We start from the raw sequence: 20,968 nt of genomic DNA on the forward strand, positions 1-20,968 counted from the left end.
CTTTTTAGGGCATGGACCTGATTTTTTTTAAAAATATCACATCTCAGCAAAACCTCACCATGCTAGAATCCAGACTCTAAATTAAAACAAATAAAATTTAATTAATTCAAATCAAGTGATTTATTATATCAAAATAATATTATTTTTTAAAATATTTTTGATATCAAATGGTTTAAAAATACTAAAAAATATTAATTTACAATAAAACTTTACAAATATTTTTTTTTTTAAAAAATTTAAAACATAAAAACAATTAGGATTAAATTAACTTTATCAACAAAGATTTAATTTGGTTTTTAAAAAAACAAATTAAAATAATATTATTTTAACTTAAAAAAATTAAATCATAATCATTATGGATAGACTTGTACTAACTGTAATCATGAACCTGATTGAAAATTCAGAGATGGTGCAATTAATACAGCTAGCAATAATTTTAAAAATAAAAAATAAAAAGGTGAACTCTAACATGCAGCAATCTGGGCTCTCTGCAGCAGAAATCATCTCCCTAAAACGATCTCAGTCCCGGACTTGAACCGATTCGTGGAGTGAATTCGCTGTTTTCCATTAAACTATCTAGTTCTTTATGAATATTTCCAAAGGGTAACACGTGAACAATTGCATTTGCTTTGTTTATTTACAGGAAGAAAATAGTGATGCCCACAGGAATAATAACTCATGCTCTTCAACTTTATTTTGTTTTGACCATATCAATTAACCATGCTTTGGGTTTTCTTGGGGAAAAAATAAAGAAGAAGAAAAGAGTTACAACAAGAATGGAAGGAAAAAAATAAATTGATCAATTCACGGTATGACTATCACCAGTAAAACTCACCACTGGCAAATCAAAAACCCAGAGAACGAAAACTCAACCTTGTATATCTGATACAGTCTGTCCCAAAGCCAGTGGCTCGTGACATAAAGTTGCTGATGCTGTAGTTCCATGGCCATCAAGATGGAATGATAAAAAGGATTACAGGAGGTGACTAGGATATGGCAGCAGCTTCTTTAGCACTTTCTTTCACCATTGTCTTGACAAAGAGTTCCCCTGCTCTGTAAGAGGATCGAACCTGGAAAATAAAATCGAAAGCTCTTGTAGGAAAATTTAAAAGGGTCGATAGAGTGTCTTGGAAACAACTAAAGGAACTCAAGCTCAGCTAGTAAAACATTGAATTTGAAGCAAAACCATGCATAGGTTTGCAAAGCTTTTATTATAGAAGCAGACTGAAATTTAGATCCAACAGGATTTTAATGAATACAAATGGATTTGAACAGGGCTACATTTACAAATTATAACACTAACAATTAGCCTGTCTTCCCATTTGTTGTTCGTGTAAGAACAAAAATGCTGACATCTATAACCTCCAACGTAAATAGTTATCAAAGAACTTACCAGAGGTCCACTAGCCACATAACGGAATCCAATAGACTCTCCATATTCCTTCCAATAAGCAAACTTCTCAGGTGAAACATACTCCTTAACCGTTAAATGTAATGGAGTGGGCTGCAAAAGATAAGCAGTTTCATATTGAGAGCTAAGGCTGCAAGAGTCAAATAAATATGGCACCACAATATAACACGACAACACAACAAATGCCTTAGCAATGTTGAACTGAAACCATCTTTTGGCAATATGATAATCATTCAGGCAGTAAAACACTAGACTATGGCAAGCTTTAAGAGTTTAACATAATTAAGAAAGCAGAGGTCCAATTCTAGGCATAACAACTAAATTACTCGAGCTAAATAGCATAAGAGCATAGTGGCACATAATTTTACCTGTAAGTACTGTCCAAATGTTAGAATATCAACATCTATAGCCCTTAAATCAGTCACGGCTTCCTTCACCTCATCATCAGTTTCTCCCAGACCCAACATTATAGAAGTTTTTGTTATCATTCCCTTCTTACTGACTTTTGCATGTTTCAAAACTGATAAACTCTGTTCATACCTGCATTTCCCATTCTTAAAATAACAATCAAAATTAGCATTCACGACAAGTTTTATTGAAAGAAAGACCAATCTGCATAAGATTTCTTGCTATAAGTACACCAAGCCTGGATCTGGTTTATTCATGCAATTTTTTTCCTGTTCTCAACAAATAATTGAATACCTTTATGTATCATATGTATATGTGTGCTTTTGATGGAGAATGAAGGGCAACAATGGGAGTTGGTATTTATTTGTTTAGGAATTTAAATATTTTATGATTATTCTAGATTATTTTATTTAAAAAGGGAATTGGTATTTATTATTGGTTTTCCTAAATAATAAAAACTATTATAATCATTAAATATAAAATTCCTAGGCAAATAAATGCCAACTCCCATTGTTTCCCTTAATTCTCCATCAGCTTTACTTGGAGATAATCGTGAATGTTATTTACTAAATATTGTTTATATTTTGCATCATGTGTAAAGTCGGAAATAACCTAGAACAAACCACCAGAAATTTTTTATTTTGTTTTAACTTTTGTCTTTTTTATTCAAATACTATAAACTGATCATCAAATACAACCATGACTGGTAGGCCTCAAAACACAAAACACCTGATATGATGTGCACAGATCCATGTTTTGTGCTTGTACAGAAGCAACAACAAGCCACTCACCCAGCTCGGGGATCTCTAACAATTCGTTGGAGGCGTTTAACAGTCTCAACATTGTGGGCAAACACATCCAACCCTGAATGTACCAGAGTATCTACAGCCTTTAGGTCACCACGGAAATCAGAAGTTAAGCATTCAACCATGATCTCTGGCTTCAGTTCCTGCAGATAAGGTGTACAGAATCCAATATGTGATTCATGTATTCTGTGCCAGTAAACAGGAGTATGACATCCATAAAGTAAGCCTGATAACATACAAACCTTCATAGCTCTAACAGTTTGGGCAAAATGTCCACTCCCCCCATCCGGTAGATCATCACGATCTACACTTGTTATAACAATGTAATCCACACTAAATTGGGAAAGAAGAAACATACTAGATTAGTTCGATACTTAAAGCAAGTTGAACACTACAGCATGTACCACTGTCTATCTTTTCATTTCTTTTCACATATTGAAGGAAATGGTATTTTGAGATGACAAAAAAAAAAAAAAGCATTTCATTTGACAATCTAAAACATACTTGCAAACAGTACAGAAACAGTATTTCCATAGTCAACTCTACGAAACAAACTCACCCCCAACTTGCAATAGCCAAAGCAGTGTTAAGTGGCTCCATGGGGTCAGGAGGAGGAGGGGTTCTGCTGGTTTTAACAGCACAAAATCTACATCCACGGGTACAAGTATCACCCAAAACCATAATAGTTGCTGTTGCAATACCATCCCCACCTCCATTCCAACACTCTCCAATATTGGGGCATTGAGCTTCTTGGCAAACAGTGTTGAGATTTAAGCGAGAGAGAGATTCTTTTACCTCTTCAAATCGTTCTCCTTGAGGAGCTCTCTGCCTCAACCACTCTGGCTTCTTCTCATTGGGATCCCTCCCAGTGTATGGCCCCATCTTTCCACCTCCTGGATATGGGTATGGGCCCTTCTCCATGTTCTTCAAATCCACAGATGCTGATGATGAAGAGCCATTATCGATAGTGGTAGAGATTTGTGGGTGTTTTGCATCAATTTTTGTCAAAGAGGGATAATCAACAGATTCACATCGAATTTTTGAATAGGAGCAAAAAAAGGAGGATTTGGATTGAGGGGCTTTAGGAATGGGAATTGACAGTGAGAATGAAGGTTTTGAAAGAGATTGCTCTATCATTTTTTTTTTCTTCTGGGTTATTCTTTGATTCATATGAAGAGGAAAAAAAAGGACTCTTTTCTCTTTCGGTTTATCTGAGTAGCAGCTGCTGTAATATATCTAAATGCTGTCAACCAACGGATCCTGTGTCCACTTGGATGACATTGTATGGATCAGAATTCCATCCAGTTGTTTTGCTACAAAAAAATTACAAAGTACATTCAACTTTCAGGAAAATTGACCCACTATAACAACTTTAACCCAACCTGCCACCAAGCACATCATCTATCAAGACAATGAAAGACGCAATGCTCACTTGCAGACAAACAAAACATGAATTTAAGGAAATGGAAACACACACATCCCACAGCTCAACTCCATTAATCCACCACAACTCTGCATTGCAGAATTATGGAACAAGCGGTTCTAGCACAAGACCAGGAGGTTTTACTGGCTACACTACTGGAAATCTGTGAAGGTTCTATGTTGTGTTGATTTTCTTTCATATTAGTCCTTAGTATTTCTTAAACATCCCAACACAGAAAGACCATAACTTTTTTTTATAGAAATGAAACAAGTGCCACTAATGCAGTATCAAATCCAAAGATACAGTACATCAAGCTTCAAACTTTAACATTTCCAAGGATCTTACGTTTTGACTACAAGAATTTCCAGGCATCACCAAAATACATAACTACATATCTAATGCAAAAAACTCAGAGATTTACAATCAAAACATCAAATAAATCACCAAATTATTCAAAACTCATCTCCACACTCAAACTATACTGTACATTTTCCAAATATCTACAAGCATCAAAGACTAAAACCCAAAAAAGTTATCACCTAGCAAGTTAACATAGGCATTTTAACAAACACCAAAATCCCATACCATCATTCATTTCACACACATGTACGAACAACAAAATGCAAGCAAGATTAAAAGAGGGAAAGGCCAGCACCAACCCACCTGTGATAAGAGAAATCTGTGATGAAAAATACTGGCTTTGTGTTTGATGAAATGATATGATGCTGGGATTTGAAAGAGAGGGCTTTTGTTTTGGGTCTTTGAGTTCTACGTCCAAACAATAGAAAGACCTTTTTGTTTGTCATTGGTAGTTGCAACTGCAATAGAGCAGTTACGCAGCGATAACGCAGACGACATGTCTTTCAAGAAAAACAAGATAAGTAACAAGACCATAGATAAATGTTTAAGGACTCCCACTAAATTAGTAGAATAATTTTTATGAATTTTTATGGGGAAATCATTGATATTTTCATATAATATGGTTTTTATACAAGTAAGATATAAATACATTGTGGCTATTTAATAATTCTATACTTATATGTTTTAATATATAATATTAATTATAGTTATGACGGGAGTATAACACAAGTATAAAAAAATATTTATTAGCATTTCTTAAAAATAATATTTTATAATTTTACAATTTCTTTTTAAGTTTCTAATATTATTTATATAAAAAAATATAACTCAATGATATGATATAAAATTTTATGACATTTATAGAGTAATCAGTGAAAGCATATTAATTACTCATTTAAATCTATTAAAAAAAACAAATGGAAAAGAATATAAAATTCATAAATCATAAAAAAATTATAAGAGTATTTTTATTTAAGATTTTTTTTAATTGTATTTTTTTATTTTTTAAAAGTAGATCTCAAAAAATAACTAATAGAATATTACTAGTTATTATCTAAATACCATAAAATTATTGTGATTTTATTAAATATATTTTTATTTTATTTAAAAAATAAATAAATTTTTTATTTTCTTGATTTAATTAGTTTTTTTTTTTTTTTTGCTCACGGTCGACTGGTTTCGGCCATTTCCGTGCTTTGTTTTTTGCTTGTGGTTTCAATGGTGGTAAGCATGGTTAAAGGAAGTCAGAATCGAAGACAGAAGTTGGTGGGTCAGTTCTTGTGGTGATTTGAGAGGCAATGGTAGTAAATCAAGTATATAGTGGTTGAAAATTGGTGATTTTGTAAAAGATGATGGTAAAGTGTTACCACACTTGAATATTAGGAGTACCAGAATATTTTTTCCTAATAATAATTATAACAATAACCCAATCCTTGTAGTTTATTGAAAGTAATTAATTACTTCTTGGAGTATTATTATTAAAAAAAAAGTTCTTGGAGTATGAAATCCAACTAAATAGTTTTTTGACGAGTAGTAACCATCCTCAATTAAATTGTTTCTTTTTTAAATAATGCCTTGTTTTCAAATCAAATTTTTATCCTACCTACTTCTTTTATTTCAATCATAGGTTTTTTTTTTAAAAAAAAGATAATAAATAATTTTCCAAAGAACTTCAATTCACAAAAGGATTAAGTAAAAATCAAATTTAAAAATATAAAGGTTATATATGTGGTTGTTTACATATTTATCAAGCAGGCATAACTTGTCTTGTCAACTTGAAATTTGGTACAATACAAATCAAGTTTATTTTTGACTGTTAATTCCAGGTAATTTTATAGGATAACTTATAATTTAGTTGATCTAATCAAAATTAAGCAAGACTTGATTGAATCAAGTCCAATAATTTTTTTTTATTTTTTATTAAAATAATATTATTTTGTGATAGATCTAAATTAATTAGTTAATCCACAAGTTTACTTGAGACTCAATTTCAAATTTAGTCTAGTGATTATGGTTGAATCTATAATAATAATCGGGTTATATAGACCTTAGGCCACGCTAGACTTCGTACCCTGTCTTAATAACTATAATTTATAAAACTATGAGAATTAGTTAATTAATGATGTCAAGCGGTAAGTGTGAAATTATAATTAACTCAAAGAAAAATGCAAAACATTCAACAGATGGTCAGATGTAAGAAAAGGAATTATTCAGTCTAATGATTCAAATTTGAGTTCCATCCTAGATTATCTGGGGTTATTTATTTTTATATTTTAAAAAATTTTAAATTTATTTTTATTTTAAATTAATATTTTTAGATTATTTTAAATTATTAACTTTAAAAATAATTTTAAAAAATTAAAAATATATATATTCTTAATATATTTTTAAATAAAAATATTATAGAAAACAAACTATTATCATCCTTTAATGTAGGGGTGAGCAAAAAAAACTGAATAATTAAGAAAATCAGAAAAATCAGAAAAAATAACTGAAAAAATCAAATAAAAAAAACTAAATTAATCAATTAAAAATTTATAAAAAAATTCTATTTCAGTTTAGTTTTAATTTCTAAAGTTTGAAATCAAACTGATTCAATCAAGCAAATATTTTTAAAAAAAAAACAAGTATAAATAGCTTCTAACCCTGAACCTAAAGATATTCTCACCCCTCAGCCATTACTCCCTTTCTGTCTCTTATCTCTCAAATGACAATCTTCCATGCTTTTAAATCTTTCACTTTTTTCTATCTGACCACTTTAAAATAAAAATCAAAACCTTTCATGAAGGAAGTCAGTCGTTCATCTCAAGAACATGCCTTGAACTTTAGCTTGAGTCCTTTCATCTCCAGTAATTGTAGTTTCGTGAATGAAATGACTTTGTAGTTTCAAAAGGTAAAGCAGATCTTAGTCTTATGGATTGGTTTTCTAACCATCTTGAATATTAACCCTCATAATTCTGTTTTCTTCTCTTTTAATTTTCTAATCTTTCATTGGCCGGTTCATTAAAGTTGGCTTCATTAGGACCACTAGAGTTTCTTTGTAAGTAAAGTTTCTTTGGTTAGTTTGATTTACTAGTAAAGTTTTTTTGGTTAGTTTGACTTTCTAGCTTCTTGGAATGCAAAAGGTATTTGAGTTGGAGAACTTCGAGGATATGTTTAAGCGTTTCAAGATTTTTCAATGGAGACTTAATTTTTTGCGTTGTGTTTGTTCAGTTTCAATTGATTTGAAAGGAAAAAATATAAAATTAATTGATTTAAATTGATTTTCAATTTAATTTAATTTAAAAACTAAAAAAAATTGATTTAGTTATTTTTTTTTATCTAAAACTATATCACACCGAAAATAATCGGCCCTACTTCAACGCACCGGCGTATCTATATCTGGTCAGCGTGTCTATACTGGTGTGAAAGGACAACATTTTTGTACCAAATGTGCATTCTGTTCGGCTGACCCTTTAGCCTTCCCGACTACAAGGATGACGTAAGTTAAGGTTTCAGCCATTTATGTATGGCCCATTAAGAATTTGATAGGCTGAACACGCATAGGATAATCTTCTCTAGCTAAAAAACAACTGGATTTATTCTTTCTGTACGACTAATAGACCTCATCACAGCAGCAATGCATGCATAAATTACACGATACTATTTGGTTATAGTACAAGGAAATGGAGGTTGTGAGAAATATAATATATTTGATCGATTGATATAAAAGAAATTAATTTTTAAGAATGTTGATAAAAGAAAAAACTAGCGATTGCTTCTTCTTTTTACGAGTTCGTATGCTCTAGGACAAAAATCATATCCATTTATAGATGGAACTTCAATAATAACTAGGTTTAGAGGGAAATTATAAGCAATAAATTCATTTTTAAAATTATTTTGAAGCAAATTTATATATTTTCAAATAAAAAGTATATAAAAACATATCTTTTCTATTTTTATTGTCTCTTTTTTTGAAATATTAATCAAATACTGAGTTAAAAGTACTTAAATTCATTTATTGCTAAAAATAAGGAGAGTCAACTTCCATGCACAACGTTGTTTTTGTCTTCCTCTTCACTTGCGACCATCTAGCTTAGTTATTTGTGTAGTTGGCGGTCAGCTCATAGAATAATTTCGTGCAGAAAATGGAAAATAAATGAGTTTTATTGGTCCCATGTACTGCAAACCAAATTAATCGGAGAAATTGGGTCATCATTTACAAATCTACGGTAATTAACTATTGATCTTCTAAAACTATTGACTATATACAGGGTGTTGGACATGTTCTCTTGAGTAATTTGTAGATACTTTAATATGGATAGGCCAATATTTGTATAGAACAAGGTATCAAATCTTCTTGGAATTAAATAGCTTCGGGGGGGTCCAAACTCAAGCACATACCACATCTACTACATGTAGAAGCAAAAAAAAGCATTAATGGCAGTCACATTACATCCACAGTGTCTAATTTATTATCTCCTACAATATGGCATTAAGCTTTTCAGAGATTCAATAAAATTTGAAAATCCCTGGAAGCATTTATGGCTATGTAAGCAATGCCCCAAGTACATTAGTCAGAAAGTCACGTAGAAAAAGCACTTGAATTCAGTTAATCCTCCCATAAGTTCCATTCTACATATATCACCTTAATTTTTTTCCATTGAACCGCACACATGCTAAGGCTTGAGTCCTGTGACTGTTGTTAGGAAACCTGCGTTGTGCATCCCTTTTCATGTGACCCTCTCTTGTTACCCTGCTTCGGCACACACTCTTGCCTGTGACTTGCTTCAATACTATCCTTTTGCCCACCTCTTTATATATTCCTGTGCTCCCACACTTCCACTCTCACACCTTTGTCTTGAATTTTCTTCCAACACTCAAGTTCTCCAATAATTAGATAGCTAGCTCAAAGAAAGAGTAACACGCCATTAAAGCATACCAAAGCCATGAAGATTTTTGTTGCAGCATTAGTCATTGCTCTCATTTGTCTTCCTACGGCCATTTCCGCGAGGCACATAGGCAGGCCACGAACACGTATGAACCTCTCGTTTTCTCCTCTTGCTTCATTTCTTTTTAAATATAAGGGAGCGGTTCAAACTTATGTATGAAAATTATGTTGTTAGTTCTTGATACATTTTGGAACTGGGACCTAGATCGATTCTTTTCCCTTTTTGCTAGGGTTTCTATTGATACTGATATTGTTCCTTTAATGCTGAACAGACCATGGGCACCATCATTCGACACAGCCTCGAATTAAAGATGGGACGGTGGCTCAACCCAATTTTTACAGGGAAAGATGGCCAGCAAAGAGAAGGGGTGATACTGTCCAAATTGCTGGATCAAGCTTGCCTGATTGTTCTCATGCATGTGGGTCATGCTCACCATGTAGACTAGTAATGGTCAGCTTTATTTGTGCTTCACTTGAAGAGGCTGAGACTTGTCCCATGGCTTATAAATGCATGTGTCATAACAAGTCTTATCCTGTCCCATGAGCCATGACTCCCTTTTTCCTTTTTTGTTAAAATGTACCCTCTCCCATGACTTAACTTACCAAATGTTTAACTTTGTCTAACTAGTAGATTTAGGTACCCATGTTTTTGTTTTTTTTTTTCCTCTCATTTTCCCCAATTTTACCTTTCTATTGTAGACATGCCTTCATTTGTGTAATCAGAGAGCTAATCAGCTTCCTTTATCATTACGAGATCATTGATATTATTATTTGCTAGCTTTTCAATTTATTATTTTCTAATATAGTACTTGTTTATTTTCTAGAAACTGCTTTCCTGAAAAACATTTCCCTGAATTTTTCATGTTCGGCTGCATTGTAGAAATCTGACCAGCAAAATTCATTGTTCGATGAAGTTGTATAGTACATAGATAATAAATGGCCTTGATTATGGGAAAATTGTAAAATAACTTTTGATTCAACTCCCTCTCTTTGCTATTCTTTAAAAAAAAGAAAAAAAAAAAGAACGGCTTTTCCTTTACTTACAAGAATAAATTGATGACATCTTGAACTAGTGCATATTTGAACTTTTGTTGGTTGTAACATATCCCTCCAACATATTAAGTTCCCATTTCAAAAATTGAAATGAATACAACCTTTGAATGTTTAAATTTCAAGACTACATTGGAGTAGTTGCAAACTTTAAAATGGGGATAAAGAAATTTGTGATATGTTTGAACAAAGAATGAGAGATGCTAAGAGTAGAAAATCTTATTGTTTTCTCAAGGAACGGAAACAATATAATGTTTCTGCCAAATGAAAAACACTTTTGTCATTAAATTCCGGTGTTATACTTGGACTTAGCAAAAGAAATTTACGGAGTTACTTTTTTTTTTTTTCATGGTCATAATATCAACAAGCCTGGCATTAAGGGCCATGGAGTTTGTTATTTAACTTGGTTTTATTTGTGGCCTGTTAACATGGGCATTCTTCTCCTTTTCATTTTGAGCCTAAAAGTTAAATTGGTACAATGATGTTTTATCTCATAAACTAAAAATATAGTTATTAAACTCAATCTTGGATTGATATGGTTAAGAGGTCAGATCAAGAGTTTTATAAAACAACTCAGGTCAACTTGGATAAATTCGGAAAAATTTAAAAAAAAATATTTAAAATTTTAATATTTCATATAAAAAAATTAAAAAAATCCACATAAATATAAGTTATATATATTGTAAATAATAAAGTTTTAAAAAATATTTCAAAAAAAAATTATCCCATATTAAAAAAATAATTTTTTTTTTAGAAATGTAGAGTATATATATTAATGGATTTCAAATCACACATTGAAAAAATATAACTTTTTTTTAACATAAAATATATATACGAAAGAACTTCAAATCCCACATTAAAAAGATATTATGTTATCCTTTTAAGTTGAAGTATTTAAATTAAAAAAAAAATTATCCCACATTCAAATCTCACATTGAGAAAATATAACTTTTTTCTTGGGAACATAGAATATATATACGAAAGAGTTTCAAATCCCACATTGAGAAAATATAACTTTTTTCTTGGGAACATAGAATATATATACGAAAGAGTTTCAAATCCCACATTGAGAAAATATAACTTTTTTCTTGGGAACATAGAATATATATACGAAAGAGTTTCAAATCCCACATTGAGAAAATATAACTTTTTTCTTGGGAACATAGAATATATATACGAAAGAGTTTCAAATCCCACATTGAGAAAATATAACTTTTTTCTTGGGAACATAGAATATATATACGAAAGAGTTTCAAATCCCACATTGAGAAAATATAACTTTTTTCTTGGGAACATAGAATATATATACTAATGGCTTTTAAATCTTTTGTTTGCAAAAAAAAACCGGGTGTTGTCAGGGTTCGCCTAGGTTATAGATTGACTCGCTAGGTCAATTAGGTTTTGCCAGGTTGTTTTCCCAACTGATTTTTTATTAAATCCAGACAAGTCCAGCTACTGAGTTGATAGGGTTCCGGATTGACCCTCCATATCAGCCACTAAGTCAACTGGATTGATCGGTTGAGTCGAGCTGAATTTAATAACAGTGACTAAAAGATCAGGATAGGTGATCTTCTTTTTACATGAACCAACAACCATGTTATTCCACAATAAAAAAAAATTATATGGTGATTGAGGCGGATCCACTACTATTAACCCAACCAAACTACCGATCGAGATCATAACTTTCAAATCATACAACAATACAATAAAATATAATTTGTAATTTTAGTTTTTTTTACATAAAAAAATTATTATCTTATAATGTACCTCTCTAATTAAAAAAGGTTTTTTGTAAAAAGTTTATTCAAGATAACAAATTATATATGCAACTCTACCGTTGTGGAGCATATTTATATCATATATGTGACCAAAATGGTTTTTCCCCTGACAACATGATTGACTCAGGAAAAAAAGTGCAAATCTTTACTAAGAACAACCACTTCGGGTTTTGTTTTCATATCTTCGTATCATTAATATTTTGGCTTAAAAAGACTCACGATATCAATTGCAATAATTCGTCGTCCTTCACCTTTTTTCACTCACAAATTGTTTTCCTCCATGTTAAGTACCATACCCAGTTGTTGCCGTTCCAACTTCCCATCTCCGAGATTTTAGAATTTGGATTTCCATGTACTACATAAATATTTAAAAAATTAAATTTCATAACCTAACTTAAATTTCAAATTAAATCATTTAATTGATAGATTTTATGAATTAAAATTTAATTTTGATAACTCATTAAAATATAATTTAACTTTTAAAAAAACTTCAAGATAATAATTGTTTTTACAAAAATTATTGAGATAATGATAAATTATATTGATTTCAGTCTCTAAATAAATTGTGTCATGAATTCCATTGAATTTAATAATCTTTTTATAAAATATTTTTTTAATTATATAATAAAAATATATGATCACATTTTAAAAATAAAAAATCACTTACAAATTTAATTTAATTTTTTCTTAAATAAAAATAATTTTAAAAAATACTTTCAATTTTAAATGTATCAAAATATAATAGCAAATGATGCCCGAAGAGAATAGTTTTTTCTTAAGAAGATATGAGATAAAATTATATTATTACTTGAACTTCAAGAAATAGGTAGGCTGAAAACTCAAAATTAATTCTTGGTTTAACTCCATGATTACTCAAAATTAATTCTTGGTTTAACTCCATTTCATTATTCACCAATAGATCAGAGAAAGCAATAAATTTGTAGAGAGCTATGTATCCCATTTGGTCCAATGGCTTTCTGTTCGCCCTCATTTCCCTTCCTCCATTGCAAGAAGTTTATCCAAGGTATTTAACATTCCATGCTTTGTAAAGATACATCTCAACATGAAGACCAATCTCCCACACATCCTCTACCAATCACCCCAAGTAGGTACGTGGTTATGGCTTTATCACCTTTGCATGGGCAAAAGAGAGTTGTGAAAATTTTATTTCTCATACCTTACAGAAGATAATTAAAGAGATTTTTTTTGTTTATTTAATGAGGTTGGCATCTAAAAAAATTAGTGTTCTTTAAGATAACCAGAATGATGCGAATGGTGTGTTTTTAAGTTCATTAAAAAAATAGTATCAATTAATGTATGTATTGCTATGAAGATATTCTTTACCAACAAATTAAATACTTCTTACAAAGAAACTAGAGATTATATCTCTTCTCTCAAATGAAGAAGTATATTATAGCCCACTAAGAATTTTATAATCCTCATATAGTAATTATTAGTAGCATTCTATTAATTACTTTTTAAGATTCACGTTGAAGAAAGAGACTATAAAAATATAAAAAAGAAAATATATAAAATTTAGAACTCAACAAAAATAATAAAAATATTTTTACCTAAAATCTCACTATTTCTTGTATCTATTAAATTCTTTTTAAAATAATGGGATAGAAAATATTTTAAAATTCCATAGAATATATAATGTAATTCCATAAATCAGATAATACTAAAAAAAGGTCTTGAAGTTTTAGTTGCGTCTATTTTTGGTTAGTCAAAACTTTATTTGAACCTAGTTTTAGCTAATAATTTTAGATAAAATAAAGTTAATGGGATTTTATCGTGTAAAAAAATTGGATTAAAATAAAAACAATTCTAGTCAAGTGAAGAACAAAAATAGATAACTACTCCACATGTTAAAAATAAATAAAAAATGGGCCGTGGTTAGCCTCTGGATTATGAGCAGTGGGTTGAAATTCCAAACGCCTAAGGTAAGGTAATGTGGTCAATGGGCCTTATCAGATCATGACCGACTTGTCATTCAAAAAACCAAAAAGAGGTTTCCGACCTGCCGGATTCGAACCAGCGACCTAAGGATGGCTATTAGGATTTCGCCCACTACAGTCCTCCGCTCTGCCAACTGAGCTAAGGTCGGACGCTACGTAAAGGGGCTAGCTAGCATTATAGTATCATAAACCATGAATGTGTGCCGCAATTTGAATTAATATAGGTAATTGTAGGTTAATAATTATGAATAATTCTTTATGTTTACAAGTTTATTTATAATTATAAGAACTATAGGCTTCTATTAAATATATTTTTTATGTTTTAAGTGTTTTTGGTGTAAGTTATTACTAATATAATACATTTCCAACCTTGTAAAACAATCTTAAAAATCTATTTAATCTTTTATTAGATTTTGTTTAATTTATCCTGTGATATAAATTAATTAGTTATTTAAAAGGTTTTCAGCAACTTTAATAATAATAATAATAATGATAAAAGTTTTTTGCAAATGTGTCTATACACACACTAAACATTTTATTTCTTATCTCAAATAAAGATGTTTATAGTCCATTAACTATCAAAAAAATTTATGGTGGGCATGTAATAACTAATGATATTGTATTAATTATTTTTTTAAGATCAATTTTAAATTAAAAAACATCATAAATATAAAAGAGAAAATAAAATTTAGGATCCATAAAAAAATTATAAGAATATCTTCAATTAAAATTTTTATTATTTATTGTATCTATTAAATCTTTTTAAAATAATAGGATAAATTTTTTTAAAAAATTCCATAGAACGGATAATTCGTTTCCATAAATTAGATATTACTAAAAAAGGGTTTGAAATTTCTCTTGCAATCTATTTTTGGCTAGTCAAAGCTTTATTTGAACCTAGTTTCAGCTAATTAATTATAAATTTCTATGATTATTATTATTATTTTAGATTAAAAAAAAAAAGAAAGAAGGGATTTGATTAATTACTCCACAAATGAAAAATGGGCCGTGGTTAACCTTGCATTATGAGCAGTGGGTTTAAAGTCCAAACACCTAAGGTCAAGGTAAAGGGCCAATGGGCCTTATAAGATCATTACCGACTTGTCATTCAAAAAACTTAATGAATTTTCCGACCTGCCGGATTCGAACCAGCGACCTAAGGATGGCTATTTGGATTTCACCCACTACAGTCCTCCGCTCTGCCAACTGAGCTAAGGTCGGAAGCTATCAACGGAGGGTGGCTAAATATATATAAATATTAAAACATGAATTTGTGCCACAATTTACGTCTCATCTGAAGATTCTGAACCTGCGTATTATCGTTTGGATCAACCTGTAGTGTTTTAATTTAATTTGTACATTAGGTTAATTGAATCTTTAATTTGCATTAAAAATAAATAAACTAAAACATTATAATTCAATTCTATTTTATTAATAAAAATTACGACATATATAAAATATGATTCATTATTTTTTAATCCTATACAATTTCTCCTCTGAGTTATGTCTCTTCATGTTATTATTAATGTGATTTTCTATCATAGATAAGCTGGATGAAGTCTCAAGTTTTAATCTCATTTTATTTAAAATTCTAATAAAGTTAATATATATATATATATAGACACACACACACTTATGAATTAAACTCAATCATTATTAAAATTTGCTCACGTTAGATATGTCGAACTCTCGATCAAACTATTTCAGGAAACAATACATTGTTTTGAAGAATTATGAACTGCTTAATATCATTTATCTATATACATAAATTGTGAGACTAGAAATAGTAAGACAAATGCAAAGTCATCTACCCTTTTTCTGTTTTTTTTTAATCTGAGATAGCAAGTCTTAAATCATGTCACTTTTATCATTACTTCGCTACGTAAAGGGGCTAGCTAGCATTATAGTATCATAAACCATGAATGTGTGCCGCAATTTGAATTAATATAGGTAATTGTAGGTTAATAATTATGAATAATTCTTTATGTTTACAAGTTTATTTATAATTATAAGAACTATAGGCTTCTATTAAATATATTTTTTATGTTTTAAGTGTTTTTGGTGTAAGTTATTACTAATATAATACATTTCCAGCCTTGTAAAACAATCTTAAAAATTTATTTAATCTTTTATTAGATTTTATTTAATTTATCCTGTGATATAGATTAATTAGTTATTTAAAAGGTTTTCAGCAACTTTAATAATAATAATGATAATGATAAAAGTTTTTTGCAAATGTGTCCATACACACACTAAACATTTTATTTCTTATCTCAAATAAAGATGTTTATAGTCCATTAACTATCAAAAAAATTTATGGTGAGCATGTAATAACTAATGATATTGTATTAATTATTTTTTTAAGATCAATTTTAAATTAAAAAACATCACAAATATAAAAGAGAAAATAAAATTTAGGATCCATAAAAAAATTATAAGAATATCTTCAATTAAAATTTTTATTATTTATTGTATCTATTAAATCTTTTTAAAATAATAGGATAAATTTTTTTAAAAAATTCCATAGAACGGATAATTCGTTTCCATAAATTAGATATTACTAAAAAAGGGTTTGAAATTTCTCTTGCAATCTATTTTTGGCTAGTCAAAGCTTTATTTGAACCTAGTTTCAGCTAATTAATTATAAATTTCTATGATTATTATTATTATTTTAGATTAAAAAAAAAAAGAAAGAAGGGATTTGATTAATTACTCCACAAATGAAAAATGGGCCGTGGTTAACCTTGCATTATGAGCAGTGGGTTTAAAGTCCAAACACCTAAGGTCAAGGTAAAGGGCCAATGGGCCTTATAAGATCATTACCGACTTGTCATTCAAAAAACTTAATGAATTTTCCGACCTGCCGGATTCGAACCAGCGACCTAAGGATGGCTATTTGGATTTCACCCACTACAGTCCTCCGCTCTGCCAACTGAGCTAAGGTCGGAAGCTATCAACGGAGGGTGGCTAAATATATATAAATATTAAAACATGAATTTGTGCCACAATTTACGTCTCATCTGAAGATTCTGAACCTGCGTATTATCGTTTGGATCAACCTGTAGTGTTTTAATTTAATTTGTACATTAGGTTAATTGAATCTTTAATTTGCATTAAAAATAAATAAACTAAAACATTATAATTCAATTCTATTTTATTAATAAAAATTACGACATATATAAAATATGATTCATTATTTTTTAATCCTATACAATTTCTCCTCTCAGTTATGTCTCTTCATGTTATTATTAATGTGATTTTCTATCATAGATAAGCTGGATGAAGTCTCAAGTTTTAATCTCATTTTATTTAAAATTCTAATAAAGTTAATATATATATATATATAGACACACACACACTTATGAATTAAACTCAATCATTATTAAAATTTGCTCACGTTAGATATGTCGAACTCTCGATCAAACTATTTCAGGAAACAATACATTGTTTTGAAGAATTATGAACTGCTTAATATCATTTATCTATATACATAAATTGTGAGACTAGAAATAGTAAGACAAATGCAAAGTCATCTACCCTTTTTCTGTTTTTTTTTAATCTGAGATAGCAAGTCTTAAATCATGTCACTTTTATCATTACTTTTTATTTGATATTATATAACCTTTCCCAAAATCATACTTGGCGTAGCGATATGACCTTCGTTATAGAAAATATTAATTATACCTGGATTTAGCACGATTATGTAATGCTAGTTTTGGCCCTGTACTTCTCAATGGGCCAGATTTTTTTTTTTGTCAAATATAATATTTGAGTACCATAAAAATATTTTTTCAAAAATATTTGATTTTGATTCTATTAATTAGATGTTGAAAAAAGACATTAACATCAAATGAACTAAATAAATAAAAAAGTGACTAACTAACATAAGGAAAAAAAACTCCTTTTCAAAATGAAAAAATTAAGAAAAAAATGACGTGGCTGAATTCTTAACAAATTAAATTCAAATGTTTAAAATTAATATAAATTAAGATAAAAAAATTCTTGGAGTCAATTCAAATTAGAATGACAAATTGATAACTTGTTATTTCACAAATTAAATGGTTCCTTTCAAATTACATGAGCCTCCTAGATGTGGAGGAGCGCCAAGATAGTTTTATTGTCATCCTAGATTCCATTACATGCCTAGCAGGAAACATCACATAAACCATCTAAAGACAATTGTTTTTTTTTATCTCGGGGGAAATTTAATTATTTATAGTAAAAAAACTATTAAAAAATCATAATATCCCCAATAATCAAGCCTATGTCTTCTTGAGAAGAGCAGATTTATAATTTCACTGTCTCAATCTATAATGAACATGAATCTAGAGCTCCAGTTGTTTTTGGCACGGTTCAAAACACACTTTCAATATTTTAGTTTTTTCTTCATGTACATACATGTGGGTTTCTTAAACTTTATTTATTTTGTTAAAAATTTAAAGCAGTTCGACTATCTCAACTTCTTTCTTCTTTCTTTTGGGATAAATCAAACTTCATGTAGGATCAAGGATACAAAACGCAAACTTGGAAATAAGAACAAAAGAAAACCAAGTTCAAAAGGAGCCAAACAGGTAGCATAAGTAACAAAAGATTTTATTTTTTTAATTTACGTGGGCCTCCTAGATGTGGAGGAGCGCTAAGATAGTTTTATTGTCATCCTAGATTCCATTACATGCCTAGCAGGAAACATCACATAAACCATCTAAAGACAATTGTTTTTTTTTATCTCGGGGGAAATTTAATTATTTATAGTAAAAAAACTATTAAAAAATCATAATATCCCCAATAATCAAGCCTATGTCTTCTTGAGAAGAGCAGATTTATAATTTCACTGTCTCAATCTATAATGAACATGAATCTAGAGCTCCAGTTGTTTTTGGCACGGTTCAAAACACACTTTCAATATTTTAGTTTTTTCTTCATGTACATACATGTGGGTTTCTTAAACTTTATTTATTTTGTTAAAAATTTAAAGCAGTTCGACTATCTCAACTTCTTTCTTCTTTCTTTTGGGATAAATCAAACTTCATGTAGGATCAAGGATACAAAACGCAAACTTGGAAATAAGAACAAAAGAAAACCAAGTTCAAAAGGAGCCAAACAGGTAGCATAAGTAACAAAAGACACCAAACAAATCAGAGACGAGGCTACCTGAAGTTTTAGCCATAGTTTTAAAAATTTATCTAGTATTAACATGTTAATTTAAAAAAAATTAAAAAGAATTAATATAATATCATTTTAACACGCATCAAGACTCAAAACACATATAAGAAAAGGTAATTTAAAAAAAATTAAAAAATTAAAATAATATCATTTTAACTAAAATAACTTTTTAATAAAATATTTAATGATTTTTTGAACCGAGTTTACTTGAATCACAGCTCAATACAGTTTTTTTATTAGATTAGTCTTGGATAATTTCTAGGTTTTTTTTTATTCAACTCAAACCGATTTAGTTGTGGATAATTTCTTTTTTATTTTTTATTCAACTCAAACCGATTTAGTTGTTAGATGTCAAATAGATCTAATCCTCACTTTATAACTATATATGTTTTTAAAATAACACGTTGAATTCATTTCACTCGTATAAAAGTATATTTAGAAAAATATCTAATAGAATCAGAGCCGAAACTCAAGATATAAAAGGATACAAACCCATGATTCCATCCATAAGTTCTTTTATATGCTGTTTGTAGCCATATGAATTAAGTTTAATAGAAAACTTTTAATTAGATTTCATGTTTTAAAATTATTTTTAAGTGTATTCTAAATAGAATTAAATCTCTAAAAATATTATAAAAATAAATCAAATTTCAACTCCTTTAATTTATTGTACTAACAAAAATTAATTAATATTAAAACTAGCTTTCCTTCATTATTCATATACTCATCTTTTGTTTATATATTTTTAAAGGAATAAAATAAAACAAATTTTCTTTGTTTCAATCATGCATGCGACTAAAACTCATTCATTAATTAAACCAAAATTGAAAGCTACGATTTTTAAACAATTGTCGGAGAGTCAGGCAACGTCATTTCATGAACATTTTCAGATTATATTTACTCAAATCATACATTGTTAAATGCCTCACGCAATTCATTATATATAGTATGTTTGATATGGATAAGAATCTAGCCAAATCAACAATAAAAAAGTTTGATAGGGCTTTTAATCCTCTCAGGTCAAAATCTACTCAATACTATATATGTGGTAGACGTTGATTGATAGCAATTAAAACACATTTCAAATAAAATTAACTAGTGGGTCACATGATTGAAAATCTTGCCTACAGTAGGAAAAAACAAATTCTGAAAGTTATCACATTTTATTTTTATCCAAGTTTTGTGAGTTAATGTTTACTTGATTCGCCATTTTTCTTAAAATATTCCCCTCATCTCAAAGCTTTTTGTGGAGAGCAACATTTTTAACCAGTGTTGGCAGAGAGAATGGGATCGTTAGACGAAGAGACATTACTGAGAGGCCAAGTAGAAGTATGGCAGCTCATGTTTGGCTTCGCAGAATCTATGTCATTGAAGTGTGCGATAGAGCTAGGCATAGCAGACATTATAAATTCTCTTGGCGGTCCAGTGACTTTGAACCAGATAGCTTCAGGTTCTTTACAATTTCCACTCGTTTTTTCCATACTCAGAATAATTCTATATAGTCGTCCATCATTTTATTTATATATTTATTTATTTATTTTTATCTTCTTTTTTTTTTTTTTTGGGGGGGGGGGGGTTGGGAATTGACATTCCCTACCTTGCTCGAATCATGAGATTTCTGGTCCGCAAACGAGTCTTCACACAACACAATCCATCTGATGGAGGAGAGACTCTCTATGGA

At 29.6% G+C, this 20,968-nt stretch overlaps 3 protein-coding genes and 3 non-coding genes across 6 annotated transcripts in view; 2 read left to right on the forward strand and 4 right to left on the reverse strand.

Moving 5' to 3' along the window:
* Positions 1 to 654: 654 nt before the first annotated feature.
* LOC105136206 (lipoyl synthase 2, chloroplastic-like) lies at positions 655 to 4,883 on the reverse strand. The gene is made up of 7 exons (XM_011041443.1): positions 4,712 to 4,883; positions 3,185 to 3,938; positions 2,868 to 2,958; positions 2,611 to 2,768; positions 1,780 to 1,951; positions 1,394 to 1,504; positions 655 to 1,070 (listed from the first exon to the last, which is right to left on the reverse strand). The coding sequence occupies exons 2-7, from the start codon at positions 3,793 to 3,795 to the stop codon at positions 987 to 989; spliced, it is 1,227 nt and encodes a 408-aa protein (XP_011039745.1). The 5' UTR covers positions 3,796 to 3,938; positions 4,712 to 4,883; the 3' UTR covers positions 655 to 986.
* Positions 4,884 to 9,213: 4,330 nt separating this feature from the next.
* Positions 9,214 to 10,111, forward strand: LOC105136207 (protein EPIDERMAL PATTERNING FACTOR 1-like). Its single transcript, XM_011041445.1, has 2 exons — positions 9,214 to 9,424; positions 9,611 to 10,111. Exons 1-2 carry the CDS (start codon positions 9,337 to 9,339, stop codon positions 9,880 to 9,882), a joined length of 360 nt encoding a protein of 119 aa, XP_011039747.1. The 5' UTR covers positions 9,214 to 9,336; the 3' UTR covers positions 9,883 to 10,111.
* Positions 10,112 to 14,180: 4,069 nt separating this feature from the next.
* Positions 14,181 to 14,273, reverse strand: TRNAY-GUA (transfer RNA tyrosine (anticodon GUA)). The gene is made up of 2 exons: positions 14,237 to 14,273; positions 14,181 to 14,216 (listed from the first exon to the last, which is right to left on the reverse strand). It is a non-coding gene; the product is annotated as a tRNA-Tyr (tRNA).
* A 979-nt stretch (positions 14,274 to 15,252) lies between these two features.
* Positions 15,253 to 15,345, reverse strand: TRNAY-GUA (transfer RNA tyrosine (anticodon GUA)). The gene is made up of 2 exons: positions 15,309 to 15,345; positions 15,253 to 15,288 (listed from the first exon to the last, which is right to left on the reverse strand). It is a non-coding gene; the product is annotated as a tRNA-Tyr (tRNA).
* Positions 15,346 to 16,978: 1,633 nt separating this feature from the next.
* Positions 16,979 to 17,071, reverse strand: TRNAY-GUA (transfer RNA tyrosine (anticodon GUA)). Its single transcript has 2 exons — positions 17,035 to 17,071; positions 16,979 to 17,014 (listed from the first exon to the last, which is right to left on the reverse strand). It is a non-coding gene; the product is annotated as a tRNA-Tyr (tRNA).
* A 3,449-nt stretch (positions 17,072 to 20,520) lies between these two features.
* Positions 20,521 to 20,968, forward strand: part of LOC105136294 ((R,S)-reticuline 7-O-methyltransferase-like) — a 6,263-nt gene continuing 5,815 nt past the window's right edge. Inside the window, exons 1-2 of the mRNA XM_011041583.1 lie at positions 20,521 to 20,758; positions 20,871 to 20,965. Of these exons, the coding sequence (XP_011039885.1) occupies positions 20,572 to 20,758; positions 20,871 to 20,965 (282 nt within the window). The 5' untranslated portion in view covers positions 20,521 to 20,571. The remainder of the gene's footprint in view (positions 20,759 to 20,870; positions 20,966 to 20,968) is intronic.

This window comes from Populus euphratica, unplaced genomic scaffold, assembly GCF_000495115.2.
Source record: "Populus euphratica unplaced genomic scaffold, PopEup_1.0 scaffold52.1, whole genome shotgun sequence".
Taxonomy (NCBI): domain Eukaryota; kingdom Viridiplantae; phylum Streptophyta; class Magnoliopsida; order Malpighiales; family Salicaceae; genus Populus; species Populus euphratica.